This window comes from Microcebus murinus, chromosome 27 (genome assembly GCF_040939455.1).
Source record: "Microcebus murinus isolate Inina chromosome 27, M.murinus_Inina_mat1.0, whole genome shotgun sequence".
NCBI lineage: Eukaryota > Metazoa > Chordata > Mammalia > Primates > Cheirogaleidae > Microcebus > Microcebus murinus.
In genome coordinates, this window is record NC_134130.1 from 1,452,158 (window position 1) to 1,472,758 (window position 20,601).

Sequence of the window (20,601 nt, forward strand, 5' to 3'; positions counted from 1 at the left end):
GGACACCCCAGCAGGTTTCTGTGCGCCGGATCCTGCCCTGCACCTTCCCACCCTAGTAAGCCCTCACATGGGCCTCTTACTGCCTCGGGCCCCAAAACGCTTGGCGCTAATATTCCGGTAATTACGGGCCCTTTGCACGCCTGTCCGGCAGAGCGCATGCTCAGTTGCCGGATCACGTGATGCCTGTCATGGCCGCCTCCATGGCCCGAGGAGGCGTGAATGCGAAGGTTCTGCTGCGGGCTGCCAGGGGCACCTGGTGGAGCAGGCCTGGGGGCTGTTCGGGGTCTGGGGAGGCGACAGCGCCGGCAATAACCAGAAAATTCCAGGAAACAGGTACCTGGGACGCCCAGGATGGGCAGCGTTAACGCGTCGGACGCCGGCTGGGTGGGGTGCAGCCGCTCACCCAACCGTGTTTTCCAGGCTCGCGCCAGTCGGGAGAGGTGGAGGCCAGCGGCCCTGAGCGGCCTGGGGACGTGTGAGTGCAGAGGGCAAGTTCCCCATTTTTCGTCCCACAAGGTTCCTCTGGTCCCCCGTTGGCCCTGAAGCTTCGTCCCTAGGTCTCTGTTCTGCCTCGCTCTATTGAGTCCCTGTCCGTCAAACCTCAACCCCAACTTCCTAACCATAGATTCGATCCAGGCCCCTGAGCCCATCGTCCACTTCAGCATTCGCACTTCTGTCTGTCCCCAGAGTGAATGTGGTGTTCGTAGACCGGTCAGGCCAGCGGATCCCAGTGAGCGGCAGAGTCGGGGACAATGTTCTCCACCTGGCCCAGCGCCACGGGGTGGACCTGGAAGGTAGGAGCCCGGCACAGGGAATTGAGGAGGTCCTTATCCATTCGTTCAAAAACACCCAAATCAGGTATGTCTCTCCACTACTTAACCCACCCATGACTTCTTACAAAATATGGACTAAAATTCAGACTTAACACTGTGGCCCCATTCCTTGCCTAGCTCTTAATTTATTTATTAGAGGCCAGTAGAACTCCTGCCTTCTGGGAGCTTGTGTTCTCTTCTCTCTTCCTCCCCCTATTCTAGCCACACTGGCTTTCTTGCTGTTCCTCAAACAGCTAAACTCATTCCTGCCTCAGGGCCTTTGCATGGGCTGTTCCCTCTGTCTGAAGTCCTTTCCAAACAAACATTCTGGTTCCTCCTCATCCTCAGATCTCAATGTAAATGTCGTCTCCCTAACAATCCCACCCCCTCAGCCCAGCGAAAGTCCCCGTGCTCTAGTCACTGTATCATAACAGTGTGATATGGTATGACAGGTAGCACTTCTCAAAGTTTCATTTCCTTCTTTGTCACCTGTCCCCCAATGAGATCAAAGACACTCATTCTCCTTGTTCACACTTATCTGTTGTCTATTGTGGTTCTTTTTTTTTTTTTTTTTTTTTTTTTTGAGACAGAGTCTCGCTTTGTTGTCCAGGCTACAGTGAGTGCCGTGGCGTCAGCCTAGCTCACAGCAACCTCAAACTCCTGGGCTCAAGCGATCCTCCTGCCTCAGCCTCCCGAGTAGCTGGGACTACAGGCATGCGCCACCATGCCCGGCTAATTTTTTATATATATATCAGTTGGCCAATTAATTTCTTTCTATTTATAGTAGAGACGGGGTCTCGCTCTTGCTCAGGCTGGTTTTGAACTCCTGACCTCGGGCAATCCGCCCGCCTCGGCCTCCCAAGAGCTAGGATTACAGGCGTGAGCCGCCGCGACCGGCCTATTGTGGTTCTTATACTGATTTTAACAGTATTTGTTAAGGGAAAGACAATAATAGCAGAAATCACTTTAGGCTTGTTGATACATATTAATTGATTGAATCTTCATGACAACTTTATATGGGAGGGGAGGCTGTTATTCCCTTTTTTTTTTTTTTTTTTTTTTTTTTTTGAGACAGAGTCTCACTTTGTTGCCCAGGCTAGAGTGAGTGCCGTGGCATCAGCCTGGCTCACAGCAACCTCAAACTCCTGGCTCAAGCAATCCTCCTGCCTCAGCCTCCCGAGTAGCTGGGACTACAGGCATGTGCCACCATGCCCGGCTAATTTTTTTTTTTCTATATTAGTTGTCCAATTAATTTCTTTCTATTTATAGTAGAGACGGGGGTCTCACTCTTGCTCAGGCTGGTTTCGAACTCCTGACCTCGAGCAATCCGCCCACCTCGGCCTCCCAGAGAGCTAGGATTACAGGCTTGAGCCACCGCGCCCGGCCTGTTATTCCCTTTTATAGGTGAGGAAAGTGATCTCCAGGATATGAGTAGGTGACAAAACTAGATTTCAGCCCAGCCCGTTTTAGCCACTAATCTGTGCTGCTCTTCTATGAACACTGAATACCTACTGTGTGTCAGGCAACAGTGCACAAAACAGATACGGCCTCTGTCATCTCACACCAATTTCAGCCTAATAAGGACAGACCCCCAGGACTAAACATATAATTATGTCATGAGCAACTGGGAAGGGTGGTCAGAAGGAAAATGTACAGGGTTCATTTTTTTTTGGGGGGGTGACTATAATAGGGAACCTGATTTAATCATTAAAGGGGGCAGAGATGTTGGGGGCTCATGGTAGCCTTTCCTCAAGTTCTGTCGTGGAATCCATTGGCCAGCATCTGGGACAGAGATTGGAACATGAGTTTTATTTTATTTATTTATTTATTTGTTTGTTTGTTTATTTATTTATTTATTGAGACAGAGTCTCGCTTTGTTGTCCAGGCTAGAGTGAGTGCCGTGGCGTCAGCCTAGCTCACAGCAACCTCAAACTCCTGGGCTCAAGCGATCCTCCTGCCTCAGCCTCCCGAGTAGCTGGGACTACAGGCATGCGCCACCATGCCCGGCTAATTTTTTCTATATATATTAGTTGGCCAATTAATTTCTTTCTATTTATAGTAGAGACGGGGTCTTGCTCTTGCTCAGGCAGGTTTTAAACTCCTGACCTCGAGCAATCCGCCTGCCTTGGCCTCCCAGAGAGCTAGGATTACAGGCGTGAGCCACCACGCCCGGCCGGAACATGAGTTTTAGAAGCAGGTGGTCTGTGTTCACATTTGCCTCCTACCAGCCGTGTGACCCTGAGTAAGATACTTAGCCTCTCTGGGCCCTTGTTTCCTCTGGACCCTTGTTTCCTCATCTGTAAAATAGGATGATTTAGTTCCTATCCCACTGAATTGCTGTGAAGATTAAACTGTTTAGGCCAGGCGTGGTGGCTCATGCCTGTAATCCTAGCATTCTGGGAGGCCGAGGCGGGAGGATCGGTTGAGGTCAGGAGTTTGAGACCAGCCTGAGCAAGAGCAAGACCCCATCTCTACTAAAAACAGAAAAAATTAGCTGAGCATGCATGTGGCGAATGCCTGTAGTCCCAGCTACTCGGGAGGCTGAGGCAGGAGGATCAATTGAGCACAGGAATTTGAGGTTGCTGTGAGCTAGGCTGACGCCACTGCACTCTACCTGGGGTGACAGTGAGACTCTGACAGAGTAAGACTTGGGAACAGCTAGCTGGGTAAATGACAGGGTGGAGGGTGTGCAGGCCCCCCAGAGGGACAGATGAGGCGTGTGGTAAAACAAGGCTTCTCCTCCTGACCGGACCCCTCACTTCCTGCCCACAGGGGCCTGCGAGGCCTCCCTAGCGTGCTCCACCTGCCATGTGTACGTGAGCGAGAACCACCTGGACCTGCTGCCGCCTCCTGAGGAGAGGTGAGCCCCTCCCAGCTGCAGGCGTGGCCACCAAGCCTGTGGTTCCAGGGGTCCAGAGATGCCCCTGGGCAATGGGGGAGGGCCCCCCTCCAGCTTCTGGAAGGGGAGCTGCCCATCTGACCGCTCCCCACGGGCCCCCATCTGCCCTGCAGCCGAGCCAGCCTAACCACTGCCCTTATCACCGCAGGGAAGATGACATGCTGGACATGGCCCCCCTCCTGCAGGAGAACTCCCGGTTGGGCTGCCAGATCATGCTGACACCAGAGCTGGAAGGGGCGGAATTCACCCTGCCCAAGATCACCAGGAACTTCTACGTGGACGGCCACGTCCCCAAGCCCCACTGACGCGGGCAGCTGGACAGGCCTGGACCGCCATGGCGCCAGAGTGAGGACTGAAGGAACAGTCGAGTTGCCAGCCCAGCCCAGAGCACTGAGAGGCCGGAGAGAAGCAGGAAGCCCCCCGAGAAGGCCACAGCCCCTGCTTGGGAGAGATCCCACCGCCCGGCCAGGCTCTGGTGGGGATAGGACCGCTACTGGGGCGGCCTCCCCCAACCCCTGAGAATTGGGGTGCCAGGAGGGGCGGACTGAAATCAGAGCTGCAATAAAACTGTCTCACAGACCTTCCGTATGCTTAGTGTCCTTGTGAGGGGCAGGTCCCGGGTCTACAACTGCATATACTGGGGACCCCCCTTCCCGGCCACCATCAGTGCTGGCCAGGGACGGCCAGTTAGCGTGCTGAGGCCTGGTGCGAGGCCCCGCCCCTGCAGCTGCGGAGGGATTTGGGGGGATGGAGCCGCCGAAGCTGAACCTCTGATCCTTGTCTCATCGTGCTGGCCCGTCCTGTCCAGGTGGGGCTCATTGCACCCCCAGCCGGAAGCGCCCCGCCCTGCCGGTCCCGCCCTCGCAGGTGGGGCGCATTGGTGGGCCCAGCGGGGGCGGGTCCCGGGCCAGGTGAAATTGGGAAGGGGGGTGGGCTGGGCTGCGGCGTGATGGAAGCTGAGCCAGCCCGGGACTGCTCCGACTGCCTGATGCCACCAGAGCTACTGGCGCCGCCCTGTCTGGACCCGGAGCCGCCCCCAGGATCCGCCACCCCGCAGGAGCGGAGGACCCCAGAATGCTTCAGCCTCAGTGGGAGGTGCGTAAGGCCAGGCTCCCTCCTCCCCACGCCAGGCACACCCCCCTGACGCCACCTGACCCGGTGGTCAAGGGGTCACGACCTCTGGTTCCTGGGGTCCTCCAGGGTGGCAATGTTAGTTACTAGTACTTAACAAAAGAAGAGGTTCTGGTCCCTAGGGACACTTGGGGTCATCCAGGGATCAGAGGCCGGGCAATTCCACGCCTCTGAGGCCCCTGTAGGCACCAGCAAGGGTTCATCCAGGGGTTAGGGAGGGGAAACCAATAATGACAAAAATCATCGTGATCATCACAGCAAACCAGATCACAGCAAATCAGATCTTGACGTGGTCCCCTGGGGGGTCCTTTCCAGGGTCAGCTACTGGGTGGATGACGTGGTTGACTGATGTGGAGGGTTGAGAATGGTGCCGGGCGCACACAGTAGGCACGTGGTGTTTGCAATTACTTTGCAACTTTTAAACCTCAACGCAGCGTTAGGAGTAATTCTTGGCCCAGATGGGCAAGTAGCCTCCGCGAGGCCACACAGCTAGCAAGGAGCAGTCACAGGTTGGAACACCCCAGGGAACTGGGTGACCCCACTGCCTCTTGTCCGCAGGTCCCTCTGGCCTGCATGCCAGGACTCCGTCTCCGCCCTGCACTTCCTCCAAGTGACAGCAGAGGAGCTGGCCCAGCCCCCTGCCCACAACACCCAGGCCCTGGGACCCTGCTGGGAGCCGATGTCCCTGGGGACTCCGGGCCCCCTACCTCTGGACAGGGATTCGAAGACTATGCAGACCCAGATCAGCAAGAAGTGCCACAGCCTGGACCCCACAGGGACTCCCCAGGCCCCACCCAAGAGGAGGTCCCGGAAGCAGCCAAACCCCCGCCAGGGTGCCGAGAAAGTGGACCCCAGGTTCCAGGGGGTGACGCTGAAGTTTCAGATAAAGCCAGATTCCAGCCTGCAGATTGTCCCCACATACAGGTAGGAGCCAGCTGGAGCCAGGGCACCCTTTATACCAGTAACAAGGAGAACACCCAGGGTGGCGGCCAGAGGCCTGGGGACAGGTGCTCCCAGGCGTCAGCTCATGGGCTCGCACACCAACCGCACATTACACAAGGCCCAGTCTGATAGAGCGAGACCTCGGGCTCATGCACGATCCAGCCCTGCCACCGCTGGGGTGTCACCTTCCAGTGCGAGACCTGGTCTCCTCTAAGTGTCAGGCCAGACCCTACCAAGGGCTGCTGTTATTTTCCCCAATAATGCTAATAGTTATGAGAACAACAGCAATAAGAGGTAACAGGCAGCACTTGATATGTATGGGCTCACTGAAGCCTTGGGAAGCCCATTTTACAGGTGAGAAAATTAAGGCAGAGAGAGAGAAATAACTTGCCCAGGGTTACACAGCAAGAATGTGGGTGAACTGGGATTTGATTTTTCGTTTTGGATTTTTGTTTGTTTGCTAGAGATGGGGTCCCACTATATTGCCCAGGCTGGTCTCAAACTCCTGGCCTGAAGTGATCCTCCCCCGCTCAGCCTCCCAAAGTGCTGGGATTACCGGCATGAGCCACCGGTGCTGGCTGACAACTGGGATTTGAACCTGGCAAGGCTGGCCCCAGGCTTACTACTTGTTAAAATAATATCAATTATTATTATTGTTGTTGTTGTTATGAATGAGGGGCAAAGCCAGGCCTTTCAGCATCAGACTCTTCCTCCGGAGGTGCCTGATGTCTTGACAGTAAATCTGCATTTTGGGGGTGCTGTCGGGGACAAGATACAGACCCCCTAATGCTAACGCCTTGTCTACCCCCTAGCTTGGTCTGTAACAGCCGTTCTCAGGGGCCCCCCTCCGGGGGTCTGGAGGCCCACCCTGCAGGCAGCGAGGCCTTGGGTGAGTCCTGAAGACTTGACACCTAGAAATATGTGGGGGGGTGCCAATTTCCCATCTTCCCTGTCTTCCTCCCTGCCCCCCTTCCCCATCCCGCTTCCCCATTTAGACCCTTCCAGGGGGAGTCGCAGTGTCCCCCGGCACTCGGGCTGAGTCACCCCACCCCCAGCTTCCTCCCCTGCCGAGCAGTGCCATCTGTCTCCCTTCCTGGCTACCACTCTCTCTCAGATCTGGCGACACCCCAGGGCTGGCCCAGAGCCAGGTGGGGCCTTCACACAGACCCCCCACAAGATACCAGCCCTTCTGGCTCACATGCTTGGCCTCTGACCCCTGCCCTTTGCCACCCGACCCTTCAGGGCCCCGGTGCTGTGCCTCCTGCAGGACCCAGACGACTCCACTCTGGAGAGATGCGGAAGATGGGACCCCTCTCTGCAACGCCTGCGGTATCAGGTGCTCAGAATGCAGGAGGGAATCGGGACGGGGGGGGGGGTCCCCAACTCAGTCCATCAACATGCAGCTCTTGGGGAAAGTGATTTCCTAGCGGCGGTTTCTGGGCCCCCGCTGCGTCCTGAAGGGTGGTTTCTTGTACCCCCACCCCACCCCAGGTACAAGAAGTACGGCATCCGCTGCTCTGGCTGCTGGCTGGTGCCCAGGAAGAGCGTCCAGCCCGGGAGGTTGTGCGGCAGATGCGGGGTGGCCCTGGACCCCCACCAAAGCCCAGCTCAGGCAGATTAAGCCCTGAGCCTTCACTGATTCCTCATCTGGAGCAAAAAAAAAAAAAAAAAGCTGTGAGCCAGTTCTGCCTCAGTTTCCCCAGGAGGAGAATGGACAGAAGCTCTCCTAGGACGAGTGGATTAAGAGCCAGCCTGCCCTGTGTCCCCATTCAGGGATTCCCAGGGCAAAGACCCTGGCCCCAGGGCCTGTCTCAGGGGGTCCCCTGTCCCCCTGCTGAGTCCCTTCTCCAGTCCTGCTCAGGAAACAAGGTTGGTTGTGACGGGTCTATTGTTACTCGCAAGAACAATAAAACAGCTACTCAGAGAGACAGAGCGGTGTGATTTGGGGATCCCCCCTCGTGTGACCGTCTGCCAGCCTGGGACAGTGGGGTGGGTGTTTTCGCATTGCTGAGAGGGGCGTGCACGGACACACGCAGGGACACAGTCATGTGTACAAGTACAATGTACACATGTACATGTACAATGTATACACATATGTGTACATGTACAACGACACTTGCACATGACATTGTACAAGTCATGTAGTCTGACACACAAAATTAGCCACACTCGCCACAATGTCCCATCCGGGAAAACAGCCACCACGCACGGAGACAGACAGCACACATAGAAAGACACATAAGACAGACACGTGTGTGCCGACAGGCATGCATGCTAATGACACACATATCCACAGACACACGTGGAGACAAACACAGATCACTCACAAGACCAAAAGCCACAAGCGTTGACACATACGAGCATTGACAGATACATGTCAACTGACACACGAAACATGTAGATGACACACATGCATAACAGAGGTACACACCCCAGGGGGCCCTTCATCAGTCAGCTACACCCCAGCCTGTCACCCTGTCTGAGTCCTTACACATGCCAGCCCTGCCGTGTCCCCTGGCTGCTTTCCAGATCTCTCTAACCCAGCCAAAGGATGTCCCCTCTCCCCGAAGCCTGAAGCCAAAAGCTACGTATGAGAGGCTGGCCCTGGGCAAGTGGGCCACCCGGGTCCCCAGCGCTCACTCCAAGGGAGAGTCCAGAATGGCTGGGATGAAACAGGGTGGGATTGTCCCTGCTATGAGCACAAGGCCAGTGAGACCCTCCTTGTCCCTCCTGGGTGGCCCTGTAGGAACAGGGCTGGGGTCTAGATCTTCCAGTTGTCAGATCCCTGAATCATTTGGTCTCACCCGTTCTCCCCTGGAACACCCTCCCTCCACATCTCCCTGGGGCTGCCACATTCTTGTCACTTGGAGAGGTTCAGCCCCATCACCTCTTCAAAGAAGCCTTCCTTGGCCAGGCGCGATGGCTCACGCATGTAATCCTAGCACTCTGGGAGGCCGAGACAGGCAGATTGCTCGAGGTCAGGAGTTCGAAACCAGCCTGAGCAAGAGCAAGACCCCGTCTCTACTATAAATAGAAAGAAATTAATTGGCCAACTAATATATATAGAAAAAATTGGCCGGGGATGGTGGCACATGCCTGTAGTCCCAGCTACTCGGGAGGCTGAGGCAGGAGGATCGCTTGAGCCCAGGAGTTTGAAGTTGCTGTGAGCTAGGCTGATGCCACAGCACTCACTCTAGCCTGAGCAACAAAGTGAGACTCTTGTCTCAAAAAAAATAATAAATAAAAAAAAATAATAAAAAATAAAGAAGCCTTCCTTGACTACCCAGTCTCAAATAGACACCCTCTCCCACCTCATGTCAGCCTCTTGTCCAGCTCCTTGCTGGTCTTCACCTTCTTAGAACCTACTAGAATTTTCTTTTCCTTTTTTTTTTTTTTTAAGAGATAGAGTCTCACTATGTTGCTCAGGCTGATCTCAAACTCCTGGGCTCCAGCAATCCTCTTGCCTCAGCCTCCTGAGTAGCTGGGACTACAGGCATGGGCCACCATGCTCGGCTCAGAAGCTACTAGATTTTTCAATTCTTGGTCTGGCCCATCTGCCCCACTAGACAGTGACTTCTCAGGCCTGAGTCACCACATCTGTGTGCATGAAAGGGCTCCCCAGTGTCCCGCGTAGAGAAATTCTTGGTGATATACCTTGAACACATGAAGGTCTCAAACTGCGTGACTGCAAACTCAAGGCTGCTTTTACCTATTTTTTTTTTTTTTTTTGGAGATAGCATCTCACTTTGTTGCCCAGGCTAGAGTGAGTGCCGTGGCATCAGCCTAGCTCACAGCAACCTGAAACTCCTGGGCTCAAGCGATCCTCCTGCCTCAGCCTCCCGAGTAGCTGGGACTACAGGCATGCGCCACCATGCCCGGCTTATTTTTTCAATATATATTTTTAGTTAGTCAATTAATTTCTTTCTATTTTTAGTAGAGACGGGGTCTCGCTCAGGCTGGTTTTGAACTCCTGACCTCGAGCAATCCATCCGCCTTGGCCTCCCAGAGTGCTAGGAATTACAGGCGTGAGCCACTGCGCCCGGCCATGCTTTTACCTATTAATTCAACATTTGTTGAGCCACAAGGTGTGCCAAGCTCCGATGGGGACACTCAGCAGGGACTGGAACACAAATCCCTGCTTCAGGGTGGCCAGTGCTCTAGGGAGACAGTAAAATATTCAATTAAACGTCTAATCAGATCTTAAGTTATAATCCCCAGCCTGAGCAAGACGGTAACCCCATCTCTACAAAAAAAAAAAAAAAAAAAAAATAGAAAAATTAGGCAGGTGTGGTGGCTCTAGTCCACACGCCTGTAGTCCCAGCTACTCGGGAGGCTGAGGCAGGAGGATGGCTGGAGCCCAGGAGTTCGAGGCTGCAGTGAGCTATGATTGTGCCACTGCACTCTAGCCTGGGTGACAGACAGAGGGAGACCCTGTCTCAAAAAAATACAAAGTTGGGGGGCTACCTTAGCTATGGGGCTCAGTGAAGGCTTCCCCTAGGGGGTGACACTTGCACAGACCTGAGGGTTAGGGACCGGCTTGGGACTATTGGAGCTGAAGACACCCAGGCAGAAGGAAGAGCAAGAGGAAAGGCCCCGTAGCAAGCAGGGTTCTGTGGGCTTCCAGAAACCTCGAAGAGACCAGTGGGAGTGGAGAGAGATGACTAAGGGGGTGACAGGGGCTGCTCCTCGCTGTGCCTTTTGTACCTGGCACGCGGCCCCCGGCACTGGCTTGCCGTCTCGTGCTGTTTCCTCCTCGTCTCATCCTTGCTCATGCAGTGTTTGCACGGGGCAGCCAATGGCGCTCGGCGGCCCAGGGTGGCTTCCTGTTCCAGGGCCCCGTGTTCCTGCTTCTGAGGCTGCGGGGAGGAGGCCCAGCTGTCCCACCTTATGCAGTTGGGGGTGAGCGCACGGGTGATAGTGATACGCAGCGGGGGTTGCAGCTCCGATCGCGTGTGTCTGTTCTGAGTCATGATGCGCCCAGTGAAAAGGCACTTGGGGGTAAACTGAGGCACTGTGGGTGCACACAGGATGGAGGAGGCATGGAGGGCTGGGGCAGGGGCGCACCCTTCAGCAGGAGAGACATCCTGAGGGCTGACACTCATAGCTGGTGAGGTCTCAGCGCAGGGGCGAGGCGGAAGGGGGCCGCCCATCCTGGCAAGGTGGCCTTGCCTTTGGCCCTGCCGGTAAGTAACCAGGCCCGGGGAAGCACCTAGCTCCCACCTCCCAGAGTGACCCGGAGCAGAGGGCAGTGCTGGGCGGAAGAGATAAGCCGCTGGGAGGAGAAGGAAGGAGTAAGGTCCCCACCCCTGCCCAAGGGCTCATAAGAGCAGGAAACAGGGCAGGAATGGAGGACAAGCTCCAGGTCACACCTCGAAAAGATGCCTTGGATGGTGTCTGAGGCACAGCAGGCTCCCAAATTGTAAAGAAAGTTTTTTGCACGCATGGCAAAGTCGGGATTTGAATCTTGGGCTTGTTTCACTCGGCAGACACAGAAGCAGAGACCCAGAGTCCTTTATAAAAACTTTATGGGGGAGATGGGTAGAAAATGGGGTTGCCGCCCCTGGAGTTGAATAAATAAATACATGAATAAATAAATACATAAATAGACCAATAAACAAGCCCCCCTGTGCGCATCTGGGGGGGCGTCCCCCGGCCCGCGGGGAGAGGGGACCGGGCTCACGTGGAGGTCAGCTGGATGGCGAAGACCTCGCCCCCGGCAGGGGACTCAGCTGTGTCCCCCGCCTCCGGTCCACCTTCCGCGCCCGCGCCCCCGCCGGCGCCGCCGCCCGCGCCGTTGAGACACACGGCCTCGCCCGAGCTCTCGGCCTCCTGCACGTTGTACTCGCCCTTCTTGCAGGCGGTGGACTGCACGTAGAAGGCCAGGCCGGCCCCCGCGGCCAGCAGCGCCGCGCCCCCCGCCGCGCTGCCCAGGGCGACCCACAGCCACGGACCTGAGGGGTGGAGACCCTCACGGAGGGTGGCCAAGCTTGGGGGGCTCCCCCAATCCCTGCCACGGCTGTCCCCTCCCCACAGGCACGAGGTCAGTCCTTACGCCCCAAGGAACTCACAATCTGGCCTTGGGAGAAAGGAGAGACCCCATTTAATAAGGCCACTCCCAGCGCTGGGCGACCCCAGACCTAATTTACACCGCACGTCAGCCCCATGGGGACATAAGCCCGTGACCAGCCAGCCCCTTGGTGACAAGTTAATTCTCCCCACCCTCAAAAGGATGAGGGTTGGCAGGATCAGGTCAGAGTCTGTCTACCCAAGAAAGACCCCAGCTCTAGAAGCTACAGGAAGTGGGAGGAGGAGACATAGTCGCCCCTACTGTCTTCTGCTCTTGGTGGCCCTCCAACCCCTCCTCCCCCCAGCGACACAGTGGAGAGTAAGTTGGGTCCAGTCTCCACCACGCACAACCCACCCCAAATTATTAAGTCCCTCCCCACAGCAGTGACAACCCTGAAAGGTCCCCTCCCCTGGAATTCCACCTCCCACCCCCAACCTGCCACCCGGTCAGGTGCCCTTGATTTCTACTCTGGTCCGCTCTGGTCTCACCTACGGGGACTTACAGGGAGGCATAGACGACGTCAGGGGCCCGAAGCCCAGGCGCCCAAAACCCAGGCCACGCCCCCCTGCAGGTCCTTCGCCCCGCCCCCAGCTGCCACTTACCGGCCACGCGCACCGTAATGCGCCGCGCGTGGCGCCCGTGCGCGTTGGTGGCTGCGCACTCGTACTCGCCGCCGTGGCTTCCCATGGCACCCGCCACGCTCAGCGTGCTGTTGTTGCTCGACAGCCCGAGGTTGAGGGCCCCCGGGGGCGCGCGCCAGCTGATCTGGGCTGGAGGCCACGCCTCCGCGCGGCAGGTCAAGGTGAAGTTCCCGCCTGGCCGCACGCCCCCCGGAGGCGAGGCGGCCAGCTCTGCCACCACCGGCCGGTCTGCAGGGGGACAGGGGGTGAGGTGGGGCTTAGCGCCGGCCCAGGGCTGACCAGGTGTCCTCGTCCAGCCACCACAGAGGGCTGTGACCACCCCTCCTCCGGTGGGCAGGCGAGCCCCCTGCCCCCACCACGGGCTACTGTCGGGACTAAAGTTCGGCGCCCTTCGTTGAATGGGAGGAGGTGGAGTCCCGGGCCGGTGTCCTGCTGATCCAGGATTTGAGAGGGACGCCGGTCCTGTTGCCTAAACTTTTCATTATCCACAGTTTAGGTCGGGATTCCCTGTCCCCCAGAATGGGACTGGGACAGACGCCCTGAACTCTCATGGGCTCTGCCACCCCTGCAAGTCACTTTTCCAGAGACTGTGTCCCTTCCATCCCATGCTGCCTTCACTCACATTCCACGCCCACGGTGACCATCCGGGAGTCTGTGCCGTGCGCATTGGTGGCCACGCAGCTGTAGGTGCCCGCGTCACCTCGGGACACGCGCTGCCGCTCGGGCCAGGGCACGCCCTCCCGGGAGCAGCGCACTCCGGGGGAGGGGAGACCCCGGGCACTGCAGGCCAGCGCAGCAGCCTCAGCCCCCTCCAGCCAGGTCTGGTGACTGGGGCAGGTGGACTCATCCATCTGCGGTGGCGCTGCAAAGCAGACATGGGGGCGTGAGGGAGGGGCCGGGACCGAGGGCACCCCTGCACCCCACCCGCCCGGCCCCGCTCACACTCCGCGCTCACGACGACGGTTTTGACCATGGAGCCGTGCCGGTTGGTGGCGTTGCAAACGTAGATACCGGGGGCCAGATCGCCAGGGGTGCCGGGGGCTCTGGGACTAGGGTCTGGGGGTGCCAGCGGCAGCAGCACCCCCTCAGTGGCGCCCCCAGAGCCGACGCACTGCACGCTGGGCTCTGGCTTGCCATCGACCTCACAGGGAAACAGTCGACCGGTTCCTTCCACCCACGTCCAGTTGCTGGGGCAGCTCAGCTCCTCAAAACTGGGGCCATCTGGGGAGCAGGATTGGAGCAGTTCACACACGGGACAGGAAGTCCAGCCAGGGTTGTCCCGACAGACCTTGTGCTGCCACTACTCACATTCCACCGTAACAATCACATTTTTGGCGGCAGAGCCTCGGGCATTGGTGGCTTCACAGCGGTAAGTGCCCGCGTGCTCCCGGGCCACTCGCAGCAGCCCCTCCATGACGGCCCCCGCCTCCCCAGAGCGCACGCAGCTCACGCTGGGCGGCGGGACCCCGTGCGCCACACACACCAGCGAGGCCTCTGTCCCCTCCAGCCAAGTAATGCGCTCGGGGCAGCCCACGCTGTCCAGCGCCGGCGCGTCTGGAGAGTGGAATGTGTTCTGTTAGCTTTGGGGTTTGGGGGACAAGTCTAATGTCCCTAGACCCACTTTCGTGTCCCAGACTGCTACAAAGGGTTGGGAAGGCTTTGGTCTACACAGGGGCTCCGATCCCAGGGGGCGTGGCGCTACTGTAGTCATGCATCTGTTTTGGGGATCCATGAGCCCCGAAAGCCCTTCCTCAGTTCTCAGACTAAGAATTGTTAGACTTCCTGGACCGCCCACCTTTCTAAGACTCTGCCGAAGCGCCACGCCCCAGCCTACGGACACACCCATTCTTTCCTCCCCATCCTTCGCCAACATCGTTTCCCAATCCCAGTAACCAATCCCTTCCCTTTCCCAAAATCCCGCCCAAAGGCGCGTCTCAGACCCTAGGCCAGCCACTCCCAGACCCTCAACCAGGCGAAGTTGGTCCCTGCACACCCCCGCTCACATTCCACCGTCAGCATCACGTCCTTGACCGCCTGGCCCTGGACATTGGCCGCTGTGCAGCGGTAACTGCCGGCGAGCGCGCGAGTGACAGGACCCAGCAGCCCCAACGCCAGCACGGCGCCGCCGTCTCGCCGCACGCAGTGCACCGAGGGCGCCGGGTTTCCGCGGGCCTCGCAGCGCAGCGTCTGTTCTGGGCCCTCTGGCCACGTCCAGCTCCTGGGACAGTCCGAATCATCCAGCCGAGGGGCGTCTGCGGGCAGGGGCGTGGGATACAGAGAGGCTAGACGTGGACGGTGAGGAATGGCCCTGCCTCGACGACACGGCCAGGGACCGTGCAGGTCCTTGGAGGTCACGAGGAGCGGGGCGAGGGGCTAACACCAACTCACATAGGACGCGGAGCTCCGCGCTCCTGTTCTTGCTCAGGGTCTCGCCGTCCACCTCGAGCGTGGCGGCGCAGAAGAATCCGCGTCTGTCGTCGTCGTCGGTGGCATTTAGCTGTAGCTGGGCAGGCTGCCCCGGGACCGCGGCTGGAATTCCCTCCAGTGTGACCAGGGCTTGGGCTCCGGCTGCGCAGGTTACTGTCACCATCTTCCCCTCGGGGACGCTGGTCTCGCTCAGGGTCAGGAGGGGCTCGGGGAAGCCTGGAGGCGGAGCACTGGCTGGGGTCCGCGGACCACGCCCCTCCCGACGGTCAAGGCCCGCCCCTTATTTGCCCTAACCGAGCATCACGCCCCGCCTCCCGGGCTCCGCCTCTCCAGCTGCTCGGTCTCCGTGCTCCGTCTGCCCCGCCCCTCTGGGGCTCTCGGGCCACGCCTGCTCCGGAACTGAGTCCCCGCCCACTCTTCGCCCCGCCTTCGCGTTCCTCTGGCCCCACCCCGAGCCACAGTTGTCTCCCCCTCCAGCCCCCTCCCCCCCACCTTCTTACTGTAAATGGTCAGGTTCTCCCGGGTCTCGCGGCTTTCGCCCCCGAGGGTCACACTGCAGACCAGCTGCTTGGCACCCTCCTGCTCGGCGCTAGCTGTGGCTGTGGCAGTGGCCATGAGTGCGTCTCCCTCCAGGGTGACATCGGGACTCAGCCTCTGGTCCCCCAGCGCGAGGTATACCCTGGCCTCTGGGGCCGGAAAGAGTCCGTCCAGGGCGCAGGTCACCGGCTTTTCAGAACCTGCTTCCAAGAGCCGGGGAGCAGCGAGGCGCGGGGGGTCCGGGGACAGGGCTAGGGGGTCGAAGCACCGAGCTTGAGCGAAGTTCTGTGCTGAGCACTCAATACGTACTAAGCACTTTATATGCACTATTGTATGGTATTGTCACCCTCAAGGCACAGAGAGGGAAACAGTCGGTGAGTGTTGAAGGATTAGCGTTCGGATGTACCTGTCTCGAAACTTTTTAAAAACCCGCCCGACTCCACTTGGTCCCCATGTCCCCCCTACACCTACTCACAAAAGGTTCGGAGCTCTCTGGGGGCCGAGGTGTTTTCAAACAGCCCCAGGCCGTGTGGCCGCAGGTCCAGCTCCGCGCGGCACGAGAAATTGGCCCCGTGGTCCTCCCTCCGAGCCAGCACGGTGGCTGTGAGCACCGCGCCCCGCGCTCGGGGCGGCTCGCCGGCGAAGCTGCGGCGGATCAGCTCTTGGGTGCCCCGCAGCAAGGTCAGCGTGAGGCTCCCACGGGGCCCGGCGCCGGGGACCCTACAGCTCAGGGTGAAGTTCTCGCCCACGGGCTGCCACGCAGGCAGTGGCACCAGCTCTACGCGATCCGGCCGCTCTGCAAGGGAGGAACCGCGGCTCTTGGGGCGCCGAGGCTTAGGGGGACTTGCGTGGAACTCAGGGAAGCCTGGTCCCAGACGGCAGGGCTCGGAGATCCAGAGGGGGGGGCCTGACGGGGAGGACCCGGGGCCCAAGGGGCGGGGCCTGGAAGGGAGGGACGGTAGTGGAGTACGCGCGCGGCCGCCCAGACTCACGGAAAGTGCGAATGAGCCCACGCGCCTGTAGTGTGCGCCGCGCGCAGCGGAAGAAGCAGACGGGCTGGGTCTCCGGCTCGCGGATGTCCACCAGCTGCCGCGCCAGCCAGCGCAAACCCCTCTGGGTCCCGTTTCGGCGCAGCGAGGTCTCCAGGCCACCGCGTTCCGGCCGAGGGCAGTTAGTGCTGCAATTCAGCCACAGCGAGCCCCCGCGCTCCACCAGCGCCACGCGGGGCTGCAGGTCCGCCCAGAAGGGCTCCTGCGCGACCGCTGCCCAGGGAAACGCGGGCTCAGCCTGGGGAGCCAGCCCCCTGAGATCTTAGCGCCCCTACGCCGAGTCAAGGGTTCCCGGGGAACAAGCGGAGGCCGCAGCCAGGAAAGAACCCAGGAGTCCCGCGTCCTGCCCAGGCCTCGGGTTTGGAGGCGTGCGCTCCCAGAGTCTAAACCTCCAGGGTGTCTCTGGGACGTGGCAGCAGAGAGCCCTGGTCTCCAAGGCGCCGATGAAGCGGTGGGAAAGCACGAGGGAAGGGGGAGACGAGAGGAAAGATGGGGTCTTCGATGCGCACAGCAATGCCAGGAGAAGGGGACCCCGGGTGGGGGAGGGGGAACCAACGGGTTCTCGGGTCTGGCACATTGCGGGGAGAGGAGGAGAGTGAGGGTGGGGGAGGGCAGAGGAGATTTGAAACTGGGTGAAGGATAAGGAAGGACCCTGAACCTGGGTGGGGAACACGGAAAGAGGACGAGGGGCTGGGCTGGAGGAAGGAACCGCGGGAACAGCCGGGGTCGCCGGTTGCCAGGGCTCCCGGTGGAGCGGGAGCAGCGCCTCTGAGTCACGGTAGTTGGAGAGATGGAGTCTTCGCGGACCGCGAGTGGGGAAGATGCCAGTCCGTGGACCATGGTGCACAGCAGAGCGGGAGGAGGTGCCCGGGGAGGGGACACGAGAGCCACGGGGTCTCCAGGGCGCAGGGTTGGGCGCGGAAGAGCGCCCAGGGTCTCCGAGGGGGTAGGGGCGAGCGAGGAGTCAGGAAGCTGGGTCTCGGCGTGTGTTGGGGGCGCGGGGGAGACGGAAGGGGACCCGGCTCGAGGTGGGGACGGAGCGTGGGAGCGAGGCGAGGGCGGAGCCGGGAGGGGCACAGGGCCGCTTCCCGGGTCGGCAACTCCGCCCCCGCCCTGTCCATCCCGAGCCGGGGCGGGCTCTTACCTGAGAGGCCGAGGAGCCCCAGGCCCAGGGCAGCCCAGAGGCCGAGGAGCGCCCGGCGCAGCCCTGGCGAAGGCCCTGGCATCGCCGCCGCGGGGGAAGCGCAGGAGGCGAGGGGAGCGCGAGCGAGGAGCTGGGCTCGAGGACGGCGCGGCGCGGCGCGGCGGGTGGGGTGTGGGGGAGGCAGAGTTGCGCTCGGGGATTGGTTTAACGTTGGTAACTTGGTTTCCAAGGAGGGGGCGGCGGCAGAGGCGGCGGGGGGGCGGCAGGCGAGCGTGCGCTGAGCTCCTGGCCTTGGCGAAGGCAGGCTGGCAGGAGCGAGCGACCCCCAGGGTCTACGCGGCGGCCGGCCTGATCGCCCGGAGCCTTCCGGGGGCGGCCGCGCTCTCCCGCGTCATCCTCAGCGGCGACTCGGAGGTCGGGGGATGCTGGGTTGCCCTTCCCAAACCCCCTCCCCAGCCCGGGTTTGGATGCTATGATAATGAGCCGGATCCCGAGCTCCGCCCCCGTCGTTAGCTCCTCCTACCAGCGCCCCTTAGGGCAGGGATTGATTTGGGGCTTGGAGAGGTTTGGGAAGCACCGGATGGAGAAAGGACAGTTCTAGCGGCGAGCGTGAGGATGCCACCCTCACTGAGATGCTTCTCCTTTTGACCCCGCGGAGCCACACCCCGAATCCCCCTCCCTCTCACCCAGCACGCGACGGAGGGGGCGGGACGAGAGTGCCAGCGAGTTGGGGACACGGGTGCGTGCGCGCAGCGTTCGCGGGCGTCCAAATCAGAATCGGCTCAGCTCCGGGTCTGTATTTACCCAGCGTGCAGCGGGCACGTGTCTACTCGGCGTGTGTGAGCGCGAATCCGCCTTCCGCGCCGGCGGGCGGGGCCCTGGATCGCGCCGGCTCTGCTAGGCACCCAGTGTGGGCCCGGATTCTGCCTCGGAGCGAGACCGAAAGACCGCCTGCGACGCTTTCAACCCCGCATTCAGGCCCCCGGGCTGTGACACTCGCCGCACCCGCCCACCTGGTCTGGTAACTACAAGGACATTGCCAGGACGCAAGTCTGTGGCATTCCGTGTGGACTGATTACCCCTCCCCGCTGTCACTATATGGACACCTCTTCTGCGAATCCAAGTCCCTCCAGATGTCCATGTGACCCCCGTGTGTGGCCTGACCCCCGGCGTTAATGGTGAGCTCTGGCTACCCGCACGGTCGGGTTGATCTCCCGGGAAGCACCAGGTCTTACCTGGAGGTGGGGTTAGGCCGGGAAACTTAGCAACCAATCAGAGCTGCTGCGTGGTAGCGGCAGAGCCAATCAGAAAAAGCCATACCATGAACCCGCCCCCTCGCCCCTTCCCGCCCCTGGTCCTCCCGGGTCCTTGCTTAGCCCGTCTACACCGCCAGAATAATGCCAGCAGGAGAGGTTTTCCCTACACCGTCTGGGAGTGCGGGAGCGGGCGTCCCGGACCCCACTTGGGACCTGAGTGAGAAAACCTCAGGTGCCCTCAGGGAGACAAGGAACTTGGAGAAAGTGACTTCGGCGGGGCCTAAACAGGAGACACTTCCCCCCAGGAGATGCAGCAATGGGGAGCCCGAGGCCTCGAGACAAAGGCTGGCTGAGGAAGGCTTTATTGATCCGGGAGGGTTCCCCGCATCGTTCCAGATTCTTCTTTTCCCCCGCTCAGCCGGCACAGAACTCCCCCTCTACGCCGAGACCGCATCGCTAGGCACCTGCGCAGGTAGGCAGCCCCCACGGCGACAAGTATGACCACAAGGACTGCGACGGAAGTGAAGGCCAAGGCTTCGGACGCCGGGCTCCAAGCTGGGAGCAGGAGGTGACAGTTAGGGACGGAGCACGTGGAGGTCTGATGACTCGCGTGGAGCTCACGCTTGGTCTGTCTGTGTCCCCTCCTGGGGTCATACATAACCCTGTCTCCCCGCCCCTCCCGCCCCCGTGCCCCCACCAGGTCCCCAAGTCCCGAGGATTGCAAGGGGGCCTCACCGAGCGTCAGCGTAATGGGTGCCGAGCTGCTGCCGACCACCAGCCCGTCGAGACTGAGGCACGCGAGGCAGGTCACGGGCTGCCCGAAGTCGCGGAGTCCCGCGGGGAACGCGTGGGTCAGCGTCACGTTGGCCGGATCCAGGCCAGTGAAGCGCTCCAGGCTTTCAGAATAGATGACCCGGCCGCCGCACCTCAGGGTCACCACCAAGAAGCCCACGGGGAACACGCGCGTCACGTGACAGCGCAGAGTGTACATGCCACCCTCTAAGACGGGAGGCTCCAGCACGACGCTGTGCGGCGCTTCTAAGGCAAGAGGGAGCCCCTGAGCACGGTCCTCGGGCGCCCCCTAGCCCGACTGTCCACCCCGCCCCGCTCCTCCCGACCCTCCCCCTCCCGCAGCCGGGCCGGGCCCTGTCCCTCACTGTAGGTGGCGATCCTGGCGGTGGCCCCGCGCGTTTCTCCCGCGCAGGTGACGAAGCAGCGCACGTCGGAGCTCCAGGCCCTCACGTCGAGCAGCTGGTAAGATACCCAACCCGGGCCGCTGAGCGTCGGGCCCCGCCGCAGCTGGGTGTGGAGGCTGGAGTTGGGCGGCAGCGGGCAGCTGTGGCTGCAGTTGAGCCACACCGAGACCCCCGGCCGCACGGCCACCGACTGCGGGCTTATGCGCACCCAGAATGACGCCGAGGTCCCCGACGGCGCGGGAGGGCTTTCCCGGGGACCTTGCGCCCGCCTAGCCCGGCGCCCCGGTACGGTCCCGCTGCCCCAGTACGCGGCCGCTGACAAAAGCAGCAGCGACAGGGGGAACACAGACCCCATGGCAGGGAGCCCGGACTGAGGGGCCCCACGCCAGAGAGCCGGAGCTGGCTCCCGAGATAAGAAGGCCCCCAGCGCCGCCTCCTCCACCCCGCCCCGGGAGAGAGGGGAGGCCCTCGAGGGCTCCGGAGCTTTGCAAAAAATACTC

General features: G+C 60.4%; 4 protein-coding genes across 5 annotated transcripts; 2 read left to right on the forward strand and 2 right to left on the reverse strand.

Moving 5' to 3' along the window:
* Positions 1–43: 43 nt before the first annotated feature.
* On the forward strand, positions 44–4,291 carry FDX2 (ferredoxin 2). Of its 2 annotated transcripts, XM_012790665.3 has the most exons (5): positions 142–333; positions 421–475; positions 688–794; positions 3,585–3,672; positions 3,860–4,291. In XM_012790665.3, the coding sequence occupies exons 1-5, from the start codon at positions 180–182 to the stop codon at positions 4,014–4,016; spliced, it is 561 nt and encodes a 186-aa protein (XP_012646119.1). In that variant the 5' UTR covers positions 142–179; the 3' UTR covers positions 4,017–4,291. The 2 variants fall into 2 exon arrangements, with proteins under 2 accessions (XP_075854477.1, XP_012646119.1); XM_075998362.1 differs by lacking the exon at positions 3,860–4,291 and having other exon boundaries at positions 44–333; positions 688–858.
* A 369-nt stretch (positions 4,292–4,660) lies between these two features.
* Positions 4,661–7,680, forward strand: ZGLP1 (zinc finger GATA like protein 1). Its single transcript, XM_012790372.2, has 5 exons — positions 4,661–4,806; positions 5,401–5,766; positions 6,597–6,673; positions 7,027–7,120; positions 7,276–7,680. Exons 1-5 carry the CDS (start codon positions 4,661–4,663, stop codon positions 7,403–7,405), a joined length of 813 nt encoding a protein of 270 aa, XP_012645826.1. The 3' UTR covers positions 7,406–7,680.
* Positions 7,681–11,292: 3,612 nt separating this feature from the next.
* ICAM5 (intercellular adhesion molecule 5) lies at positions 11,293–17,823 on the reverse strand. Its single transcript, XM_012790666.3, has 11 exons — positions 17,650–17,823; positions 16,449–16,718; positions 15,932–16,252; positions 15,420–15,707; positions 14,881–15,135; positions 14,496–14,744; positions 13,801–14,046; positions 13,435–13,713; positions 13,115–13,354; positions 12,454–12,720; positions 11,293–11,735 (listed from the first exon to the last, which is right to left on the reverse strand). The coding sequence occupies exons 1-11, from the start codon at positions 17,729–17,731 to the stop codon at positions 11,461–11,463; spliced, it is 2,772 nt and encodes a 923-aa protein (XP_012646120.2). The 5' UTR covers positions 17,732–17,823; the 3' UTR covers positions 11,293–11,460.
* Positions 17,824–19,251: 1,428 nt separating this feature from the next.
* On the reverse strand, positions 19,252–20,456 carry ICAM4 (intercellular adhesion molecule 4 (Landsteiner-Wiener blood group)). The gene is made up of 3 exons (XM_020283939.2): positions 20,063–20,456; positions 19,641–19,943; positions 19,252–19,460 (listed from the first exon to the last, which is right to left on the reverse strand). Exons 1-3 carry the CDS (start codon positions 20,454–20,456, stop codon positions 19,267–19,269), a joined length of 891 nt encoding a protein of 296 aa, XP_020139528.1. The 3' UTR covers positions 19,252–19,266.
* Positions 20,457–20,601: the final 145 nt, after the last annotated feature.

Excerpts from the sequence above, each read along its gene's own strand:
- ZGLP1 (XM_012790372.2), top strand. The coding sequence starts at position 4,661 with ATGGAAGCTGAGCCAGCCCGGGACTGCTCCGACTGCCTGATGCCACCA. Across the intron at positions 6,674-7,026 it reads TGCAGGCAGCGAGGCCTTGG|GGCCCCGGTGCTGTGCCTCC; the intron begins GTGAGTCCTGAA and ends CCGACCCTTCAG. Across the intron at positions 7,121-7,275 it reads TGCAACGCCTGCGGTATCAG|GTACAAGAAGTACGGCATCC; the intron begins GTGCTCAGAATG and ends ACCCCACCCCAG.
- FDX2 (XM_012790665.3), top strand. The coding sequence starts at position 180 with ATGCCTGTCATGGCCGCCTCCATGGCCCGAGGAGGCGTGAATGCGAAG. Across the intron at positions 476-687 it reads CCTGAGCGGCCTGGGGACGT|AGTGAATGTGGTGTTCGTAG; the intron begins GTGAGTGCAGAG and ends GTCTGTCCCCAG. Across the intron at positions 3,673-3,859 it reads CTGCCGCCTCCTGAGGAGAG|GGAAGATGACATGCTGGACA; the intron begins GTGAGCCCCTCC and ends TTATCACCGCAG.
- ICAM4 (XM_020283939.2), bottom strand. The coding sequence starts at position 20,456 with ATGGGGTCTGTGTTCCCCCTGTCGCTGCTGCTTTTGTCAGCGGCCGCG. Across the intron at positions 19,944-20,062 it reads CGCCAGGATCGCCACCTACA|AAGCGCCGCACAGCGTCGTG; the intron begins GTGAGGGACAGG and ends CTCTTGCCTTAG. Across the intron at positions 19,461-19,640 it reads ACCCATTACGCTGACGCTCG|CTTGGAGCCCGGCGTCCGAA; the intron begins GTGAGGCCCCCT and ends TCCTGCTCCCAG.
- ICAM5 (XM_012790666.3), bottom strand. The coding sequence starts at position 17,731 with ATGCCAGGGCCTTCGCCAGGGCTGCGCCGGGCGCTCCTCGGCCTCTGG. Across the intron at positions 15,136-15,419 it reads GGAGAACCTGACCATTTACA|GCTTCCCCGAGCCCCTCCTG; the intron begins GTAAGAAGGTGG and ends CTCCGCCTCCAG. Across the intron at positions 14,745-14,880 it reads CGCGGAGCTCCGCGTCCTAT|ACGCCCCTCGGCTGGATGAT; the intron begins GTGAGTTGGTGT and ends CCCTGCCCGCAG.